Genomic DNA, 23,188 nt, shown 5'->3' with positions numbered 1-23,188 from the left:
ACTCCTATAAATCCATGATATGAAAAACATTTTTTAACATGGAATCTGACATGTTATGCAATATTTGCAATACAGAGATCATTACCTCACTCTCCGAGCAGCCACGGCATCATCTCCAAGGCCTAGCTTTGATTTTTGAAATAAACAGAGGCAACAGTGTGGTGAAGCTTGTTGCTTTCCTGACTCCAGACTGGCATGTTGAAACTGCTTATGTGCAGGGAATGATTTGGGGACTGTCGCCGGCTTAAAGCATCCATGAAAATGTATCCCATCTCTTCCAGACTTGGGTCAGGCCACACTGCACAGACAGACGCAGCATTTTCCTTTGTTATGCTGACTCTTGTTGCTGTAGCTGCATTTCTTGCTCATGTTCCTCTCTCCATGTCCTCCTCTTCTCCTGAGGGGTTTATTTATCTTGGCATCAATTTTTGGTGGAGATTTCCTCTTATTAAGCAGAAAATTGAGATGTCAGCGACTGTGGTCGATATTAGGGCAGGGCGATATGACCAAAAATATTTATCACGATATACATTTGAAAATTTGCGATAACGATATAACTGACGATATAATTGACACTAGACAAAATACTTTACAACTCCACAACTTTATTAGTGCAAAAAACCCCATCAATGTATTTTCACTTAAACAAGCAGCTGTTTTTTATGTGCATTAAAGTTACATAAAAATGTAACAGTGCAAATTCCTTGCTGACAGTTTAACCAAAAGGCATTTCCAGTGGAAATTGGCCGACATATCCTCAGCATAACCATGTATAATATCCACAAAACTTAAAAAGAGGTTATACACACAATACGGTAATATTATGTTGAAGCACAGTACGTATCACTCCGCGAGGGGCCCGCCTACGGTAGCCGTAATGCTCCGACAATCCATCAAGCGGTGCGGCTTCGTAGCTTAGCAAAGTCGTACTAAGCTACGAACCCGCATTCGACAGATTTTCGAGCGCCGTGTACCACATAAAATCGTTTCGAGGTCAGTAAACACAACCAGAATTCATACATAAGGCACACGGGATTATAAGGGGCACTGTCGATTTTCAGAAAAATCAAAGGATTGATTTTAAGTGTGCCGTATTTTCCAAACAACAGGGTAATAACGACGGCCCGCTAGCATGCTCTACCAAAAATAGTGCTTTGTTGTGTATCTGACGGATGAAAGCTAAACCAGTTCCACACCACTGAAGTTGCAGCATTTTTACAAACCAATTCTGGTTCATCCGTTTCATTTAACGATCCGCTTTCGCTCTTCTCATTCTGCGTCGCCGCCATGTGCGTATGTAAACAAAGGCACTGCGCATGCGCGTTTTACCCACATTCTATCGCGATATTTCATTTTCCTATCGTTGCCCAACATTACACCGGTATTACCGTGAACGGTATGACATAGCCCAGCCCTAGTCGATATTACCATAAAGTTGCAATTCATTGATTGTTGTGTTTGTTCTGGACTGGGCCAGTCGTTAGTAGGATTATATTAGACCTCATAACATCAAGAGGAAGCTCATGCTGGGAGGTCCATTGAAGAGGAGGAGGAGGAGGACACATCTAGGTCATTATTGCTCTGGGATTGTATGGATTCAGCCTGAGTTACCATGGATTTGCACAATGGAAAAGCTTGCTATAAATAACATGATGTTGTGCATATTTGTTCTCCGAGAAAATGAAAGAAAACAGTAAAACAAATGTGCTGTTGCTGGGAAACACTTGCATTTAGTGTTTAGTGAAGTGAAACTGATTATATTTGCTTTTGTGTTCTTCTTTGAAAAAGTTCGGTGGGGGTTTGGGGGTGATTTGTATCGTGCGCTGGGGGACGGTTTTCCTGCCAGCACATGGCCTTTCAAAATGAACTGATTAAAACTCTGGCCAATACAAACTTTGTCTCTATATTTGGACAACTACTTGGAACAACGTTTCTTGCCGAGGTTGAAAAGACAACCAATAGTCTCTAAAATGGAAATCTTACACAATTCGACCAGGAGAAGGTTAAAAAGTTAACAAAAAGACTCACACATGACGACAAAGGGATGCAAGCATACTTGTGGGTTCGCATACATGTACCAATTACCTACCTACAGTCATTTACACAAACAGAGACAGACAGACAAACTTATGAACACACTCACTTACCAAAGAAAACAACCCAATGGAATCTGGCATGCTCAAACTCTAACCTCAACATAGCAAGTGGTTTACTAATAGACCTACAAACCTTAGCCCATAAAAACATGTTATTTAGACTGCCACTACTGGCTCTTTGAAATACTTTTGGTTTTTTCAGGTGCCAACGAATGACGCTTTTGGTAAATTTTAATCTCAAGATGCCAAAGCAAATCCATGTGCTTAAAGAATTTGTGTGATTTGTGCCTTTAATCACTGCAGAGAGAACACACAGCCCCATCTCAGAGGTATAAGGTTGATTTGTAGCAGCAAGATGAAAGTTACACTAGGACAAATCAACACTACACTAATCAAAAGCAGTGTATTGCTTCAAAGACAATGCGCATTACTCATTTGTAACTGGAGCCTGACTGATACATTGGTATGCAATTTGTGAGAAACCGTAGCACAGAAAAGTCTCAGTCACACAGCCTAGAAACCCCCCAGGTCACCTTGCTAATGAAAAATGTCTATTTGTCCAACCGGCTCCTGGAGGTTACTGGCAGTAGCTTGGTGAAATAGTTAGTAAGGAGCAAGCTGGACTAAAAACCTGTTTTTGGTTGCTGAAAGACTGCAGAGGTCTGCTGCAGGTTGCATGAAGCCAATGTATGTGCCAACAATGTACACCAACTACTCACCAAGTAGTAGCAAAACTTGAAAAAGTGCAAAAAAAACTGGAATACGGACAAAATTTCTGGCTCACTGCTGAAACCAATACATTTCAAAACTTTTACTTTGAAGTCTCCGTTTCTGGTTTGCATTGCCCTCTTCACAGTTTCAATTCTACTTGGTGAGAAGTTGGCAGGTGTCTTCCATGTAAACTACAGACAACTGCAGCAATCTGACCAAAGCAATAACAAGACGGCTTCTGGTGCAGCACTGTGTACCTCTTGGCGGTCAGTTTGACTGCCAGGAACCTCCGGCAACCACTCCCTGGGGAATACACATCTTTCCCAGGTGACCTGTGGTCGCCAGTAGAGTCTGATGCCTTGCTAAGGCTGGACGGCTACCATAACTTTGGCAAATGCTGACTGTCAATTTATTAACAATTAAGGATGCGCAGGCATGCATTGCAGAAACAAAGATAAACTCCACTCTTCTGAGAATATTTAAATTTCAAATATGAAAACAGACAAGAGGAGAAAACTACACAAAGTCCCAAACTCTGCAATTGCCTATTCATAAATGCTTTTAATAGCACTTTACAGTGTAACTATAAAGCAATTTATCTTCTCAAGGAGGTGAAGTAAAACGACAAATAAACCAAACAGAAGCAGACAACTTGCTGATAAGACGAATTCCTCTAATAACATAATCCTAGTGCTTCTATTACACAGGCACAAAGACAGACACTGACATGAGCAAGAGTATACTTGTAAACTCGGTAAGAAGCTTTATCTGCCAAGGTACCTAAATCCTGCTTTAGCGTGAGAAGCAAGAGGGGAGGCTCAAGAGCTCCAAAACATAAAAATGCCCTGACATTGACCAGAAAACCTCAGATTAGATATACACAGGGTGGGTGACTTCATTCTGCTTCATTCTATGCAGAGGATGTCATTACTACACTACACCTTTAATAAACACATAGTTTTTATTCCACTATATTGAAAGATGCTTAACAGTCCTGGCAATAAGGTCCACAGCAGCTGTTCTGGAGTGTTTTTAAGGGCCACATTAACGATTTTATTGTCTAGAAAATGTCAGCTAGTATTAAAATACACTATTTATAGAGCTGGCAACTTTAAATTGGTTGGTTAAACCACTGAAAATTCCACAACAGGCGACAAAGAAAACCAATAGGGCCTCCGAATTGTTTGTAACCTTCTGCTTCTTGTTATGGACAAAATTATATAACTGAAAGCTACGACACAGATCCAAAGTTTTAAGTCAAGAGCTTGGTATCTGTTTCTAAATTCCAGAATTGGTCAGGGTCTATTCAACTCTAAATGAAAACCTTTCATATGAAAAATATGTGCTAGACAACCTACTTTTAATAGAACCACAGCTTCAGGAGCAGAGTGACCCAGTGGAAACACGCTTTTTCCAGTTAGATCGAGGTTTCTAATAGCAGAATAACACAGCTGAACACAGACCAGTGAAGGTGCTGACAGCCAGTTCCTGTGCCTGCTTGCCTCTCTGGCCTTTGACCCTACCAACACAGTCTTAGTCTTCAAAGTCTTCTCACCTCTCCATCCTGAATATCACACATTTTAGATTTTCCTCTGAGCCTCTCAGCCTCACCACTCTCACTGACCCCACCCTCCAGCCACTCATTTATCACTTTCACACACACACAGCTTCACAAGGCTGCTGTTAGCAGCACGTATCAATCGCTGAGCAGCAGCTATTTTAAGTGAGAGGGAATCTGCGTGTAGTTGAGAGCATATTCATGCATGGACGTGCACACAGTGGAAAACGGAAAGAGAGGCTAAGAGAGTGAGCATGATGTGTGCATGTGTGTAGATCTCACAGGCCAGAGATATTAACACTGGAGATACTTTACACTGAAGCAGGTTTTATGCCTTTTCCCTTTCATGTTACTTACAATAACACATAATATTTATCAGAAAACGAGAAAAAGTGGTGGTCAGTTGTTCATCAGTGTGCTAAATGCTAGACAAGTTATCATAAGACAAGGAAGTGCATAACTTGGGCAAAGGCCTGTTACACTATCACCTTTGACTTCAAAGAACTGCCCTCCTTATTAGCTCTGTGAAGTTTCACACTGTTTCTATCAAAAAGACTTCTGATGCTTTTGAAAGAAGCTGCAGCATGCTGGGTGGAATCACAAGCACTGCGTGACCATCATCAGCTCCTTGCTGCGGGAGGTGATCACGGCTGTAAGCCACACAGCACCTGTTGGGATAAAGGCATCACTGACCTTTCTCAAAACCAGCGTTTGCTTGTCATAGATGAAAGGGTACAGGTGTGATTAATATTATCAAGCGTGCATTCCAGAGTTGCAGTGCCTGGTATTGATCATGCTGGCCCTCTGGCATGAACTTTTCTTGCTTTGTCTGAGAGAAACATGAGCACAGGTCATGAGGTCAACTCTACGTGGGGATAAAATCTATTCTGCTTTCATTAAGTGTCTTAACTTTATATGTCTCTGATCTTAGCAAGTGTAGCTTCATGAAATGTTGCACACTGCTAATAAGGGCTGTCAATGTATAATCTAAATTGGAATATGCACTCATTGGCCACTACATTATGTACACCTGTTCAACTGCTCGTTAATCTAATCATCTCATCAGTCAAACACACAGAAGCTACTCAAAGAATTTCAGCATGTAGACATGGTCAGGAAGACTTGCTGGTCCAAAAAAGAGAAAATATCCAGTGAGGAGGAGAACAGGCAGAGTGCTTTGAGCTGATAGGAGACACACAGTAACTCACCAGTAACTCCTTTAAACCCTCGTAACAACAAAAGTATGCAGAAGAACATCTCTGAATGTACAACACGTCAAACCTCCCGTCAGCTAAGAACAAGAAACTGAGGCTACAATTCTTTCTAATCTTTCTAAGATTGAGAAACCACTGTCTGCTCTGTCCATCTATACTGTGAACAGATTTGTACATGATAGGGCTAGATTTCAGAGCCAATATCCCGCCTTGTATCAAAGATTCAGACTGGTGATGGTATACATATAAGTATGTATGTATATGTATATATGTGTATATATATATATACATGCATGGAGGGTTTCCAAGTCCAGCACCCCTGAGGCTATATGCTAAGTGGAAGGAAGGAGGCTGTGTCAGTAACACAGCCCAGCATAAGACAACAAACATCCACGATGGCCCCAACTGACAACCTCGTATTAGCAATGTGTACCTAACAAAGTGGCCATTGACGTGTAATTAAATATATCAAAACAAAAAGAGTAAAAAACAATTTCCACTGACAGCAGGCTAATAAAAGATCTTCATTACATTAACAGCTGTAAGACAAAAATACTTACATGACATTATCGGACATGATACAGTTCATTTAGTCTTTTACTGCTGATTTCTTTATTCAACAACTTGTTTCCACCTCTTGAATGCAACTAGACAAAAGTATAGTTAAACAATCATTAAAAAAAAGCTTACAACTAAGGTTTTATGGATCTAATTGTTATTATAGAAATACAAGTGACTGTGTTTATATTTGTACAGCAGCCTAAGCGGTGTAATCCACCCCCATAAACTAAAAGCAGCTCCTGTAGACTACCCACTTGTAGATCAGAGTTTTATAACCAGAGTCCTCTCTTAAGTCAGTGTACTAAGATCGTTGTCTCAGCGGAGCAATCCACTGTATGGGTAAAGTGTAAGTAAAGACACAGTGACGGATTCGTAAGGCCAGTGTGGAAAGCTCTTGAATTACATTTGTGTCTGTCAAGGGGGTTTTACTGACATCTGGGTTTTACAGAGCCGGGAAGCATAAAGATTGCCCTCTGCAGACCAACGTGCTGATCTCATTTCAATGCCCCGTTTCTCTGAAAGGAGAGAAAACAAGGTGCAGAGGATAATTGGGGCTCAAAGCAAGTAGCAAGTGAATAATTTCCTCTGCTACTAGGTTGAAAGACGAAAGTGGTGTGCGGTAATTTCCCGTCTGGCTAAGCGACTAACTCCTGATGCATGGAACAGGAGCAGACGAGAGGAGAGAAGCTGCGTATTGATCTCACGGAGTTTTTACATTTCCTCTTCCATTCTGAAGGAATTTTCAGATGTGTAAGTCCCACAGTGAAGGAAAGTACACTGAAAGACGTCACACACTGACTCTGATAAGTACTGAGAGTCTCATTAATTTCCACTGAGAACTTGCCAGGGACACTTAAAGGATCTAGGCGTGCTTTCCCATCAGTTTACAAGTAAACAGTCTTTGTTTGGGATGATTAAAAAGTGATTAAGTTATCTTGTTTATGAAACATGTAAACTTTTAAATTATATGAATCAGCCATATCCATGCAACACTGAAAATGTTTTTCTGGCTCAGGCGTGCAACCATTTACAATAAAGAAAATCTGTGAGAGACTTTGTGTTACTTTGCTTGACACCAGTGTGCAGATTTTCCAGTAATATCGTCATCTGTGATGAACGAATTAAATTAAGTCCGAATCAATAAAACTGCTCTGGAAATTAAAAGTTTTATTCAATTTTGACCAAGACCTCTTTGGGGGGGGGAGTAAAAGTTCTCTCTTAAGGAAAAAAAGACACTTTTGTGTCGCTGTTTTTAAAAACTATTTGTGCACATTTGGTTAGGGTCCCTTAAAAATAAAAGATTTACCCAATCAGTTGTAAGGTACAGAAAAGGAGAGAACTCCACTGGTGCTCAGAGTGTGTGTTCTCCACCAAAATACCCTATTTTGCAAATTTTATGGAAAGCAATGTGAAACCGCAACATGATTTAATGAGTCTGTCCTTTGCCCGTGGTCGACCTCTCCACCAATTTTCAGCTCTGTAGTTTTTGTGTAATCTTGCTGAGAAACAGTCGTTAATGATCATATATATTCATGATCGATTTAGCACCTGGAGATGAAAACTGGGACTGATGCACACTCGATCGAGCGCTCACACACATACACATTTCAGACTTATGCACATGCTCTCCCGTTGTTTCCACTGGCCTCAATCACCTCATTTTCATCCTCTAATTCTTAAACTGGAACCAGTGGTTTTGGCCAGAGCAGGGGCCAGTTATTTGACCGCAGCAGACTTAGCACAGAGGCCAAGTGGGACACACTCTGCAGGATCCAAACCAGCATATACTATATACAATGACGTCTACTGAAAACCCTGGAGTCTAACTTCAAGGCAGGAAAAACAGGGATGACACGTGAAAGAGAAAAGGGATAGAAATGAAAGATAAAACTGATGAGCTAATGCTGAGGCAGTCTGAGACAGCAAAAACACAGAGTAATTACAAAAGACACACAACCTGACAAAGACTCCAATTTGACCCCACTGTTTTGGAAAATGTAAAGGATTGCCAAAATTTTAGACTTTCAGCAAGTATTTACATCTCGTCCTACCGATAAAGACCTCCTCCACAGTCAATCACAATACACCAAAGTAATTAACTGATTTGTCCATCCATTTTCCATTTCCTCTTATCCAGAGCCGGGTTGCTGGGCAGCAGCCTAAGCAGAGAAGCCCAGACCTCCCTTTCCCTAGCCATCTCCTCCAGCTTGTCCAGGGGAACACCAAGGTGTTTCCAGAAAAGCCGACAGATTATTATTATTTGTCAACATGTGCTGGGTCTGCCCGGAACACCTCGCTCAGGAGGCATCTTTGTCAGATGCATGAACCACTTCAACTGGCTCCTTTCAATGTGGAGGAGTAGTGACTCTACTCCTCTCGTAGAGCCAAACTCCTCACCCTATCTCTAAGGGAGAGGCCAGCCACCCTTCAAAGAAAGCTCATTTTCATCGCTTGTATCCATGACCTCGTTCGTTTTGCCACTACTCAAAGCTTGTGACCATAGTTGAGGGTCGGGACCTAGATCGACTGGCAAATCAACAGCTTTACTTTAACGCTCAGCTCTCTCTTTACCACGATAAACTTCTCACTGTAGCCGCAGCACCAATCTGTCTGTCAATCTCCCGCTCCCCTCACTTTTGAACAAGACCCCGAGATACTTAAACTCCGCCAATTGGGGAAGTAACTCGCCCCTGACCCGGATTGGTCACTCCACCCTTTTCCACCTGAGCACCATGGCCTCAGACTTCTCATTCCCGCTTCACTTGGCTGTGCACTGCTCCAGTGCGAGCTGGAGGCTATCACCCGATGAAGACAACAGAACAACATTATCTGTGAAAAGCAGAGATTAGATTCTGAGATGGTCCAAGTGGAAGCCTTCCACAACTTAGCTACAACTAGAACTTCTGTCTATAGAATTTATGAACAGAATCAGTGACAAAAGTGCAGCCCTGGCGGAGTCCATCACCCACCGGAAAGGAGTTTGACTTATTGCTGGCTATGCGGACCACTCTTGCAACAACTGTATGGATCTAATTGCCCTTAGCAATGGACCAGACAGCCTATACTCCCACACCTCCCACTGAATACTCAAAGGAACACGGTCGAATGCCTTCTTTAAGTCCAAAAAACACATGTAGACTGGCTGGGCAAACTCCCATGCACCCTCAAGTATCCTCGAGTGGGTAAAGAGGTGGTCCAGTGTTCTGTGAATGGGACAAAAACCACACTGTTCCTCTTGTGTCCGAGGTTTGACTAAGGTTCGACAGACTCTCTTTTCCACCTCCTTTCCAGGGGAGGCTGAGGAGTGTGATCCCTCTATAGCTGGAGAACACTCTCTGGTCTCCCATCTTAAATATGGGAACCACCACCCCGGTCTGCAACCCAAAGGTCCCGGCATTCATCTCCACGCAACTATGTAGAGGCATTTCAACGAAAACAGCCCTACAACATCCAGAGCCTTCAGGAATTCAGGGCGAACCTCATCCACCCCAGGGGCCCTGCCACCAAGGAGTTGTTTAACTGCCTCAATGACCTCACCCCCACAAATGGATGAGTCGTACTGACAGTCATACTGAGCTTGGTCCGCATTTCTTTAATTTACTCCAGAAGCATTTCTGTATCAAGGAGGAAAAACTGAGACATACTGTTGAAATTGCACTTCTTTTTTTTTTTTACATTACAATGTCTGAGGGATTATAAGTGTAATTAAACTTGAGGGCTGCATAAGATTAAACTGGGCCACAATGTAAAATTAGTTTGACTCCCTGGTCCAGAGTAAATAAATTTGTGATATTTTCGTACAAAGGCAATAAAGCTCAGTAGTAGATCTTCTAATAAAGTCAAATCTCTCCCAATCAAATCCATTCTGAGTTTGTATTTAAACACTCCATCATGTTGGTTTCTATACTAGTGAGTATTTTCAGGGTCACATCTTTTTACCTGCACTATTCTTTAAAGTTTCACTGGACCGGGCTGCTTTCTGAGCATAAACTTTTAAATAAACCAAACCAGGACGCCTGCTCGCAGTGAGGCAGGTGTGAAACATCAACTCATGTATAGCTTCACCGCCCCTGTTGGAGTAAATCACCTCTCCATTAGCAAACATGTAGAAGATGAAGGAGAATTTCAAAAACACACTTGGGACTAGGATGCTGGGAAGAGTTGGACCTTGGATGGGGTTTGTTTGTGTGTGGATTCCAGAGTTTGGAAAATCTGTTGCAAAACAGTCCAGAACAAATTGCGGCTGTATTTTACAGACTCGTACAGTACTCACTTGACGTAAGCTCTCGGCTGGAAGATGAAGCACCTACAGAGCAGATGGTGCAAATTTTCAAGAAGTTAAATAAAATTAAAGCTAAATTAATTGAACTAAATTACTTGGGTAAAGAGAAAGATGGAGAAAGGTGTGGCATCTCCAAGAGCTGCCAGTGTTTCAAAGAGATCTTTGTAAGCATCCAGGGCCTCTCTGAGATTTTCTGCACTACAGAATACCGATGTTATGAGAACTGAACTCAGCTGACCTCTCGGTGTGAGTGTCTCTGCCCTACCTGGATGTCTGTCGGCAGCTCCCCACAGATGTGTGATGGGACTCTGAGAAATCTCTAAGTTATCGATGCATGGTGACAACTGTGAGAGAGTGGAGGGATTTTGACGAATCACATCTGCCGAACAGTTTTTTGTTTTTTTTGAAGGGCGCTTTATCCTATGACGTCTGTACAGCAATTTTAAATAATCCAATAAGATCACATCTTAAAGGAATCATATTTTGCGCCTTACTTGAAATTACTTCACGGATTTGGCTGAAGACTGGGGTTACGATATTTAATAAACTCACAGTTCTGACACTCACACAGACAAACTGTTCAATAATTGATGCCTTAAAGCTGCATTTTAGTTTATTTATTCTATTCTCACTCTGTCAAAGTCAAGCACATCTTCAAATGTCACTTCTCACCCCTCACTTCTTTCCTTTCCTCGGCTTTACCCTGTTTCACTTTTTGTGTGTGTCCATAGTTCATTTTCTCATTTTTCATTCACGGTCAAACAGGGCAGATTGTTGTTACGTCGCATGTTTGTGTATATGTGTGTGAGATAATGGTAAAATGAGGAGGCCTCGGGTTCGTCTAGACGTTAAGAGGTCGGAAAGTAGGCCCCTGTTTCTGGAAAGTATTTGGTATCCATTTCAGAGGGGAGAGCAGGGGTGAGTGAAGGAGTGTGACGGAGTGTGACGAGAGTAGGAACAGGAGTGTGCAGGCTGCTGTTGAGTAACAAAGGTTAATACTGTCCGTGTTATTAGACATAAAAGGCAGCACAGCTGAACCAGTGCATTTAGAATTCAGACCCGAGTCTTCAAATTAACATTGAATGTCAAAACAAACACACATTCAAAAAAGCCACATCAGAAAATCCCCTAAGCTGAATTTAACCTCATTTGGATGTTTACTTTTGTCTCAGGAAAGGAGCAGTCTTTTCTGCACGCATAAAGTAAAAAGTTAAACTTGTACAGCTAAATGAATACAGCTGAAACATTAGTGTCCACTAATATTAACCAATCAGTATTTTTCCACATGAAAATAATAGATATTATTTTGCAAATGTGTACATTTTGTCACCGCACTAGTATCGGTCAAACAAATGATGATTTGTATTTACTACCAGGTTATCTGTCAATCAACAACATTCTTCACTCTCATTGGTTGTGGCTTCAGTTCCTCACCTGATAGGTGATAAAAAAGTTTATCTTGTGACAGGCAAAATCTGCACTGTTCTAATCAATAGTGTTGCAAAAGTGTATCTAACCCAGCAGTGACTTTTAGTATCATTATCATTAGTATCTGTCTATTTTGACATAATAAAAGTCAGGCTCCCTCAAGAACTGCTAAGGTAACAATAAATAAAATAAAATTCAGTGACGTAACAGCTCATGATCCATCACTGTTTTCAGGTCATATAAATTTATTAAGTTTAGAAAGAAAGTTATATGTTTTGTTGTCAATGGCTGTCTGTGCTGCATGAACCAATGAGGATTCGAACCCACTGACAAGTCAAGGAGGTTCGTAAACAGCCAAATTCAGGACAAATTAATCTTGTCTGACTAAATTTTGAACAATGCTCTGGGAGGAGCAGTGATTCTTGTGAATTGTGGATAGATGGACAGACAGATGACGAATGCTTCGTCCTTGCATGATCCTTAAATTATGGTGTAAATTCGCATAATGCAACTCTTTTTTTTCCCGCTAAAATGTAATTTTAATAATGGTTCTATGCTGTAATTGTTAGTTGCTTTCCATGTAGAGTGAAACCAATTACTTCTTTGTTAGTAGAAACCAAAAGGCAAGACAGGTAAAGTGAAAATTATGAAATAAAATACAATACAGCTTCATTTTATAAGAACTACTCACCAACTGTGGAAATGAGACCATCGTAGAAGTAATTGGATACATGTTAAGATGCTGAATTGCATCTTCTGCCATGAAAAATCACTCTGAAGCCCAGAGTTTCCTTTCCTCCAAACCCAAGAATTAATGATGACAATGGAGACAAAGAGCAGCTCAGTCAGTCAGCATTTTGTGAGAAAGAAATTCCCCAGAGTGTTTCAGTAAAGCATATTTGAGGTCGATGGAGAGAGTTTCAAAGACGAGAGCGGAGAAGTGTTCAGTCTCAATGATTCAGTATGAAGAGGCCCAGCGGAGCAGAACCTGAGACTAATGCATTTCTTCCTCTGGAACCCAAAACATACAATCAGACTCACGCTCACACTGAAGCATACACATCATGTTGAGTCTATTATGTCCATCGCCATGACAGCGTCTGAATATATTTCCAACTACGCCCAAGTCTGTGTGTGTTTAAGGTGTACACTCATAAATGCAGTATTCAAAATTAGATCATTTTGACAATATTACTCTGGCCATGAAAGTGAAGTATGCTATGGGCAACAATTCTTTGCCAATTTGTTCCTAACGTCTGTAACACCATCCACCTAACTGTTCCTGAAACAAAATATAAGAGGTTGAAATATCTGGGTTAAGGTAGACTTCTTCATAAAGCAAGTCTGGGAACTTATTTGGCCTTATTTTCAAGCATGCAATTTCATTTCAATTTCAATGGTCACTGAAAAATAAACACTGAGTATAAGTGCAATGATCTGATGCACACGTATTTAGCTGCTCATTATCATAAACATGTACTCAGTTTACTGACAAGTTCATCAACATCATGTCAGAAATGCAGGATTCGCTTTTAATGTCTTATATTACACAGAATTATAGATAACAATATGTAACATGAGGCATTAATAAGCACAGAGAAATAATTATTATTACTACTAATGCTAATGGTGAAACAGGAGATTGGTGTCATGGATGTTCAGCCGATAAATCTGCAGCAACTGTGTGATGCTATCATATCAACATGCCCCAAAATCTCTGAGGAATGATTCCAGCACCTTGTTGAATTTGTGCCACAGAGAATAAAAGGAGCTGTGAAGGCAAAAAAAGAAAACGAGTCCAACCTGGTAAGCGATAGGCTTTCTTCCTGCTTTTGCCCCAATTTTTACATAGTTTAATGCATAAAAACTAAACAGTGATAATACCCACTGAATCATGGGCTGAATCATGACTTCAGTTCCTCCACTACTTGTTTCCATGTTACATCTTCCTTGGCGGGGTCATTACAACAGCTGAAGAACACATCATAAAATCAAGCTTCTGCTGCCACAGCTCAACTCCACTTTCTTCTTTGGTCCAACACCAAACTTTTGTTTTGCATGGCTTAACTCAGTGTATTCGGTTTGAGTTTGGTTTGGTTTTTAACAAGTGCCAGTGTTTATCACTGCATTGGTTCAGGTTGCCTTCCTATTGGTTGGTCAGCAGACATAAGTCATGGCTGAAGTCATGTTGTCAGAGTGTCGTCCAAAATTTCAGACACAGTTTGAATTTTATCCCCAGCTATCATCAGTCACAAGACTGTTTAAACAGCCAGCTTTGAAGCTCTGCCACTCTACAGTGTGTGATTACGGTTTTGGGGTCACAACCAATGATATAACCCTGATTCTCTCAGGCTGACCCTATTTCATGTGTCACAATCACACAGAGTATAGCTGGCTTTAACAGGTCAAAGGGAGGCACAAAAGCACATGCTGCCGCTGTCTTAATTAATTATTTTACAGATTAATGAGGTGCTATATATATACATACAGTGATAGCACAGCCCCACATCCCACTGCAGACTCAACATATTTAAAGCTCTTCTGGTGTCTCTGGACATTCCTATGTGGCTTATCAGGCCTTTTCTGGCTGGTAGGAGCTCCAAGCCTCTGTCTCACCCATCCCTGCAAGAGTACCTCTGATACTGAGGAGGAGGAGGAGGAGGAGAATGGAGGAATACAGGAAAGAAGCAGACAGACTGAAGGGGAGGAAATGATTAAGAGTGAGATGGCGGGAAATGGTAGCTGCACAGACAGGAAACAGTCTTTTTTTCTCTTATCATCTTATCACAGCCGGAGAATCGCTTCAAAGAGATACACCTTGCTTTCATTTAACACAGAGGGGACTAGTTTGCACTGGCTGTACACGAAAAGCCTTCCTTTTTTAAACTCTTCTACTCTTAACTCGAGTCTGGCTTAAATTTCTTAATAGCTTGAGGTGAGAATTCACTGACTTGTTTGAAATTTGCTGGGTGACTCAGCCGCAATAAATTTAAAAATGCTCCAGTGAGCAATGCATTTTTTTCCCTCTTCTTTCCAAAATAAAAGGACCTCTTGAATCACCCTGTCTAAGACAAAAATTTTCCAGCATTCAGGTGATGGATGGTCTTCATTTCCCATTTTAATTTGCTGCTCTCAGAAATTCGGGCCAAGTTTCAGACTCCCAAACATCGCAGTCAAGTGTATGTTAGTGTTTGTGTGCCTCCTCTGGCCAAGAATGCACAGGAACCCTACGGCTCATCTCCGCAGGCCAAATGTAAGCAACTTACACAGCCTCCCATTTAATCTAATAGACAATGTTTTGAAAAACAACGCTGCATATTTTGGCTGTAATGCGTCAAAGCTGATGACTATGACGTCCCCTCCTGCTTGGACAGGCTGGGTGGGGAGGAGAAGATGATAGCAAAGCAAAGCAGTGGGACAAACAGGAAAACTGGATTGAGATGTTAGCATATTTGTTTTGTTTGTTGTGGTCTGGCAAAGCTCGATGTAGACAGAACAAAAACGTGTATGAAGATTGATCCACGAGTGCCTTCATCCTATGGAACATCAGCTTGGGAATATAAGATGTTGGCTTGGAATCAAGTTTTCACAGTGGGAAAAAATATCCCGGGCAGCTCTAAAACATGCCAAAGTTCTCCTAAACTAACACGAAGCAAGACGAAAATACTGCAGTCACATTAAACATTTACTTTTTGATTTTTTTACTGTATAGCGACTACTGAAAATGAAGTAGTTGTTTATGAGGTTTGGGAGCCAACACCGTGTTTCCCCTCCGAATCGGCCTTCGTAATACGGCTCAAACATGAATGGTGGATGTTTGAAGGATTCAAAAATCCAGCAGGAGGAAAAAAATATGTTTGCCAGCTTTAGGCTGACCTTTCATATTTATAGACACACTGCAAACATACATTCTCCTTCACACACTCTGGTTTACAGTCCATAATATAACATGTCTGACTTATATAGGATGACAACCATGTAAAGACATGCAGCTGCTCCATAAACTCTATGTGTGTGAGTAATAACCTTGTTTTTTTTCTGGTGAGCTGGGCACATAAGGAGCTGCTGGATCTTTTCACTGAGGATAAAGAGGAAACTATCCCACCTGATAGTCCAACTTATATGGATTTCCAAAATCACACTGGCCAGGAGAGCAGAAAGCTCCTTACCAGGTGGCTAACCCTGGTAAACTACTCTAATATCTGGTATGACCCAGATTTTGGGAGAGTAAGCACACAGCTAACCAAGAGTCAGGTAAAAACATTACTATGAAAGTTTTCCCCCTCTTTTTACTTCATTTTTCCTCTTATTCTTCCATCTTTCTCCCACTCCCATTTCTTCCATTATCTTTCATCACACGCTGCCCATCTGTCTGTGTCTCGTGCAGCTGTGAAGGCAGGCTGACACAGCCTGACCGCCAAGTCCAGTTTAGCACTCTGCTCACTAGGATTTCAAGCCAGGTCTTACTTTAGAGAGAAAGAAGGCTTTTAAAAAAAAACCTGGCAGCATGTGGCAACGCATCGCAAAAGGTGAATCTTCAGGGGAAAGACAAACGAGGCGGCAGAACAAAAATGATTCTGGAGTATTTTTAGCGTGATCGTACGCATACAGACATTTTATTTTAATAGCTGGGACTCGTATCCAAACCCGACTGTAATAAAAGAAACAATGGAAAAAGCCGTAATTCCTGAATCATCAAGATTACGAGCAACAGACAAAAATAAAAGCAAAGGCTTGGAGCCGTACCACCTTCGAGATATCTGCTCGTGTATGAGGCGAATGCGTGGAAAATGACTAAGTGTTTAAAAAAAACCTGGAGAATGGAGAGGGGAAGGTGACGCACGCCGCTCGTTTCTCGGGGTCAGTGTGGGTTATTCCTTAAGAGTTATTCATGAAATCATGTACTGAATGTCATCAGCGACTTCGTACGGCGGCCGTGCTGGAAAAAATAAACTCAAGTAGGAGTGATGTCATCATTAACAAGGCTATCATGTCTAGAGCGAGGCTTGAGAGGACGCAGGCCCTGCAATGAGGTGCTGTGAATCATCATCATGATTAAGAGCTGCACGCTTAATGAACTAAAGAGTACATAACAGTTACTGCAGTCTAGATTATTTCACTCCCTGCTGTGCGCAAGTGAAAGGAGAAAGAAAAAGCCGCCGACGCTTTTTATATTTTGAAATGTCTCCGAACTATGTGGAGTTTTCAAAGTTTCACACTGCTGGTATTGCTTTCAGGAACCTAGGGGTCTACATCAGATTATATTAATCGTAGAAAAAGCTAGTGGGAACACCATCAAAAAACTGAAAACAATATCCAAACAGAGCCTCGAGCTCCAAACGACGACCTCAGCAGGTCACCAGCAGCGTTTGAAGCCTTTTCCAATGGCACGATTCTACCATCCAACTCCATGCAGCGACTGGCCAGATGTCCAAAAAAAATAGCTTCTGGTTTTTCATTCAATACACAACTACATTTTTTTGTGGGTGCAGAACAATAAATGCCTTTTAAGGAAAGATTGTCTGAAATGGTGCACTCTTTTCCTCATCCCACCAGTTTCCATGACAGCTGGGCTTCTCGCTGTGCTGTAGAGCACTGGGTCTTAAAAAGTTTCGGCATGCACTGGTGAATTTTAGTAAAAAATTAAGGTCAGTATGATGGTATTAAAAATCCTGCTTTATTTTCTCTACATTAAAGTGGATCTACTAATGCTCATTGCTTTCTTTGTGTATTTTTTGTTCCTGGATTCTAACAGGACCTGTTTTTCTACCATTGTACTGAGCAAACAGTCTTTAAAAAAAGATCTGCATACTGATGTTTAGGCTCTTATTAGTGATATTTCCAAGTATTGCATGTAGACACAAACATTACCACTGTCGCCTTACAGCAAGAAGATCCTGACCGTGGCTTGCGTTCTCTCTGAGTCCTCCAGCTTTCTATCACAGTTCAACAACATGAGTCTTTGGTCAGTTTGTGATTCTAAATTAGCCGTAGGTGTGAATTTGAACATGAATGGCTGTTCTTCTCCATGTGTTAGCCCTGCAACAGACGGCCACAGGAGACTACAAGCCAGAGTACTCCTAGTGCCGGTCCCCAACACCCAGATAGATGGGGAGGGTTGTGTCAGGAAGGGCATTCAGTATAAAAATCTTTGCCAAAAGAATGAGATTTCCATACCGGATCAGTCGAGTCGATTGACAGCCACCGGTGCCACTGACCAGCAGGGTGCCGGTGGAAACTATTCTACTGCTAGGCAAAAGAAGAGGAGGCAGAGGAGAGGGGGAAGGTGTGTTACATATGCAGAGGGATGGTGTGACAGGACAGGATGGAAGACGCCTAAAGGGAGCAACCGAAAAAAGAAAAAGAAAAGGAAGTTTGTGCTTATTTCCAGGAGCATATTTTTAGTTTCAGACTCTCCTAGAGTGGCTTTGCATGATCCACAATTTCAAAATAATGCTTATTTAGCTTATATTGGCCTTGCTGCAGTTTGTTTCAGCTCCTCAAGAAAGAACACTGAAAAAATATCTGAAACTGAGCTTTTGGTTTACTTGTGATGTGACAGTAACAGGTCTTCTTTATTCATTTTCCTCATCTACACCCCACCTGGAGGGGGTCTACGCTCCAACAACCAAAGTCACAAAGTGTCACCATTAAGAACAGCTTAAAAGCTTTCTACTTTTAGCTGAGGTGGTAAGTGTTAGAAAAAGTTTATGAGTATGACATCACTTAACCAGACTTAACATTACTCAGTTTACACTCCAAATGCATAACACACCGCTGAACGTTACCTCCAGTCTTACCGTAAACCAAGCCAAAAATCAGAAATCATTCTTTAACCTACATAATTTGATGCTTTAAGCCTACCGCATGATGTATTAGGTGAAAAGAGAGATGGCAGACAGACAGACAGAGAGAGACGGAGATGAAGAGCGCTGGAGGAGAGCCCTGTCTCTACATGCACGGCTGGTGGAAAAATGTCTCTCTTAATGGATCCCAGCTTTCTACAGCACTTAGAACAGCCAAGACCCGCCGAGGGAATAAAATATGGCATTATTATTATTATCCTGCAATTATCAATTATCCTCTCTCTCCCTCCCTGCCTAACTTTCACTGTCTCTGTTAGTTTCTAAGCACCCATGCACACGTTCACACAGATTTAAACATGCACACTCAGGCGTTCGGGACTTTCTCGCAGACGGATCCACGTGGGGGCACGTGTTTGGAAGAAATAACTAAGAACATGCGCTCTCCTACAGACAAACCACAGAATCTGCACTTCAAAACTCTGATTGTTGCACTGCAGTTCAGCTGGTACACGATGACAGCCGGATATGCGCCTTGTTGACAAGTGTTAGCAGAGCCATTTTTTATGTGACAGATGGAAACAGACAACAAACCTCCTTTTTTCTTTTTCCAGTCAGATTCGGACAGACGACTCAAAAAAACCCCAGAAGAGAGATTACGCAATAAATTACAGACAGATTTTTCACTCTAACATCACTTCCCTGATCCTGTGAAGACACACAGTAAACGTCAGACTGTTCTGGTCCATCAGGTCGAAGCTTCTTTTATTTATTTATTTTTTCTGGACGTCTGTATCTGCTAGCCTCATCTGTCTCCAGAAAAAAAAATAAAAAAATCTCAGCTCTGTGTAGGCAGCACGTAGTCAGCCCACTCTCACTCTGCAGAGACTGGAAAGAAATACGGGGGTGTTTGCTGGCCATGAGATGTGAAATTCAAGCTTTTATTTTAATCAGACTTTTAATCTGTTACAGCCAAGTTAGGAGCATGAGCAGAAATACGCCCTGCTTTCTTTAAAAAAGCCATCTTTGACTGATTTAGTCCGCGACATCACTTGATAAATCACCTAAAGCATTTTGAATGTTTCTGAATAATGATAAGGCGCTAAAGTTTGCCCTGAAAGCCTTTTCTTGCTATTGTTGTGGTCTTTAGCAGCTGGGATGCAGCCAGCAGTCTGCTTATCAGCACTTAGCGAGGCAGGGTGAAAACCTGTCCTGAGGGCCAAGCTTTCAGTGCTAAGCCGGAGGATACGGTCCAAGACTATTAGCTTTAAACGGGGATGGAGAGATGGGTAAACCTGCCAGAACTTGGCATACCTCTGCCTTTGTCTACAAATGAGGGTTTTGTTACAAAGTTCACAAAGTGCAGCAAAACCTGATTTAAGTTTAATGAGTAAAAATGAACAGAAAATTCAGAATGAGTGTAAATATAAATGATCATTTCAGGATCGTCAAAGCTTAACAGTTATTTTTCTATCTAAGTATATAAGTAACACGCTGCTTCTGTGTGTCGTGTCTATGCATTGTCCATTTTTTGCATATCAATCTGCACTGTTAAGCGACATCAAACAGGGACATGGTGAGATAGGAAAAAATGGAGCTGTTGTGTCTTTAACCACAAACAGACGACATGCAATAACACGCAAACTTACTGAAGGACAACTGGAATGACATTCAGACGCTGCTTCACGATACCAGGCTGTTACTTAACACCAGATTGCTGACTGTAACTCCTTGAAAGCATGCTAGGAGTAATCCCTGAAGCTCTTTTGTGAAATGAGCGGTTTCTGTCATATTTCAGGCCTGCTGTCAGAACAAAATAACCGGGTTTGCATCAGAAGTTAGTGAGAGTGGTTTCAGGGTGGTTACAGCTACCCTTGGAAAAACCCAGAAACTATTCTAATGATCGACAAATCACATTATTGATCTATACTGAGGCATCAAAACTCTTCAGGGGCGGTCGTCAAATGCCGTCTTTGTGGTGGAAAAATCTCACTCTGACATCACTGTGTGTCATGTCCTCAGACTAAAGACTTATCCTTAACTGAACAGGATAGTCAGGGATCTGAAGGAAGGCGGGGGAATAACACAAAGAAAACAGTCTGGGGTTGAATCAAACTCAGGTCTCTGCAGCCTGGTTTTCTACTCTACTTGAGCACTCAAAGCACTTTATAGATATTTATACAACATGCATCATTCATCCATTACAAGAACTTGTTTTTTACGATTTTTCTAGCCAACATTCACACTCTGATGAACACATGTGACAGGAACTTGGGGTTAGTATCTCGCCCAAGGATGCTCTGGCATGGAGACTGGAGCAGCCAGGAATGCTCGACCTCCTGAGCTACAGCAACCCCATAGGTCACCTCCTCACCCAGGTGAGCACTCAGCTGCAGCATTTCCTAGTGAGCTTGCAGACGCTAAATATCCCCCATCTTCTGCGGTGTATTCAGGGCTTCCCTGGGTTTGTAACTGACTGCAGATCAGAGGCATGAGTCGAGGTGCCTGCGTGTTTATACAGGACCAGACCCTATACCACCAACACAGCTTTTACAGCTGGGCTGTTTGGACTTGACGGATGAACTGTGCCATATGTCCTGGGTGTGTGTGTGTGTGTGTGTGTCAGGAAGCACAAATCAACAAACCATAAACAACATTATGACCCCACATAACCCCCCAAAACTCCAGCTTTTACACTAAATCGGGCCATACAGCTTGTTTAAGCTACAAAATCAAAGATAGCTAAAAGCTAAGCTCAAAATCAGATTCATCTAAACGCGTTTAATCTTAAAAATTCATCTCTCTTCTACTTTTCTTTTCTTTCATTTTTCTTATTGCTCTACAGTTTGTTCAAATACATCCATGGTGTGTATTTCTGTGCACGCGTGCGCTCAGTCTTTATGGTATTTTAATCACTGGAAACCCCTGAACAATTAGCTGGCGAGCGGCTTCCCCTTCACTGTCTGCTGGTGTGTAATTTAGAGGAAACAGCAACAGCAAAGCCATGCAGGGCCTCATTAACATCAGCCTTTCTAGGCCACAATCACTCCATGCATGCATGCACGCACACACACACACACACACACCCAGCAGGTTGCAGACTGAAAAAATGTGAAGCAAGTTTGGGGTCAATGTCAAGATGTAAAGATCCATTAATCATTAATCCATTAGTCTGACTCACCGCTGCCCTCTGGAAGGCTCCTTTCGTGTAGGTGCCTCCTCCTCTGTAGTTGATGGCTGGGATCTCCTGGTTGAACAGGGAGCACTTGTGCTGGTGAGACTTAGGCGCAGAGATGTGGTCCACCCTCGTCACCACGTGGGTTTTGGATGAGAAGGTCACCAGCGCCACGCGGGTGTTCTCCGGTGCGACGGGGAAGTCGGACAGCATCTTGCGTATGAACCTCAGCTCACTCAGGAAGTTGTTGGCCCCCACGCTCGAGGACTCGTCCACCAGGAAAACCAGGTCCAAGCAGGAGCTTTTCTCACGCAGCTCACGCACATTTCGCTTGAACGCCATGCCGAGGCGCTCCACTTTGCTCTCTGCACTTTCTGACAGGTTACCAGGTGACGAGGAGGAGGAGGATGAGGACAGGGTTGACATCTGTCTGTACCGCCGAGGCTGCTGCTGCTGCTGCTGCCGCTGGGACTGTTGAACGGCCGGCCAGGCCGTGGTCCACGCATCCAGGACGCACAGGAGCAGAAGACAAGTAGTCCATGATAGTGTTAAAGAGTATCTTTGATAAAACATAGTTACAGTCAGCACAGCACCTCTACTGAAGGAGGACTCTGCAAAAAAAGAAAGACAGCTTGGATCCTCTTCACAAGAGGAGTTCAGTGAAGATAAAAGTGCCCTAAGCTTGCATCAGCGTCCAGGAGCACAGCAAACAGCAACAACTTGGTGCAGAGTTCCTCAAAAGCATTGCTAGATGAAGATAAAGGTCCTTTCATTCAAAACGTGCATCTGTTTGTCTTTTTCTGTCTCCCCTGAGTGAAGCAAAACTCTGCTCTGTAAATGCTCAGCCTTCCTCACAAGGTGTCTGCCTCCCTGACTTTCCTGCAGAAATAAATCAGTGTATATGGCCACTTCCCTGCTCTCTGTGCATGCAGTGTTTAAGGCTTTTTTAACATAAACCTATATGCCCTTCATCTCCTCTCTGCCTGCCTGCATGCCTGTTAGTCAACCTTTCAGTCAGTGCATCTGATCCAAAAACCACCTCAAGCCTCTTCAGTCCTCTTTAGTCCCAGTGCGCTGCCCCTCAGGCTCCTGTTTGCCTATGTGACGCTCCTGCCTGCACCGTCAGCCAAGCTCCGAATGCTCGTTCCCCTCTACTCCCCAAATCATTTAAAAAAACACACAGAGGAGGAGGAGGAGGAGGGAGGAAAAAAGTTGAGAGACAGAGAGAGGTTGAGGGGAAAAAAGGGGGCTGTCCAGTCACGGCGTGAAGTCATTTTTTTCCCTTCATATCTCCTCCTCTTTTTCTCTCAACTCCCCCTTCTTTCCCTATCTCTCTCTCTCTCTCCCTCACTATGTCTCT

General features: G+C 42.3%; 1 protein-coding gene across 3 annotated transcripts in view; it reads right to left on the bottom strand.

The window, feature by feature from the left end:
- Nucleotides 1-23,042, bottom strand: part of svep1 (sushi, von Willebrand factor type A, EGF and pentraxin domain containing 1) — a 108,151-nt gene extending 85,109 nt beyond the window's left edge. Inside the window, exons 1-2 of one of the 3 annotated variants that reach the window (XM_039609773.1) lie at nucleotides 22,868-23,041; nucleotides 21,835-22,439 (exon numbers count right to left, since the gene is read on the bottom strand). In XM_039609773.1, coding sequence (XP_039465707.1) covers nucleotides 21,835-22,401 — 567 coding nt within the window. In that variant the 5' untranslated portion in view covers nucleotides 22,402-22,439; nucleotides 22,868-23,041. Of the gene's footprint in view, nucleotides 1-21,834 lie in introns of all 3 variants that reach the window. The other 2 variants (XM_039609774.1, XM_031756821.2) reach the window with 2 other exon arrangements.
- Nucleotides 23,043-23,188: the final 146 nt, after the last annotated feature.

Source organism: Oreochromis aureus, linkage group 3 (assembly GCF_013358895.1).
Source record: "Oreochromis aureus strain Israel breed Guangdong linkage group 3, ZZ_aureus, whole genome shotgun sequence".
NCBI classification, from domain to species: domain Eukaryota; kingdom Metazoa; phylum Chordata; class Actinopteri; order Cichliformes; family Cichlidae; genus Oreochromis; species Oreochromis aureus.
The sequence above is the reverse complement of the archived record's forward strand: the minus strand, read 5'-3'. Positions and strand labels throughout refer to the sequence as shown.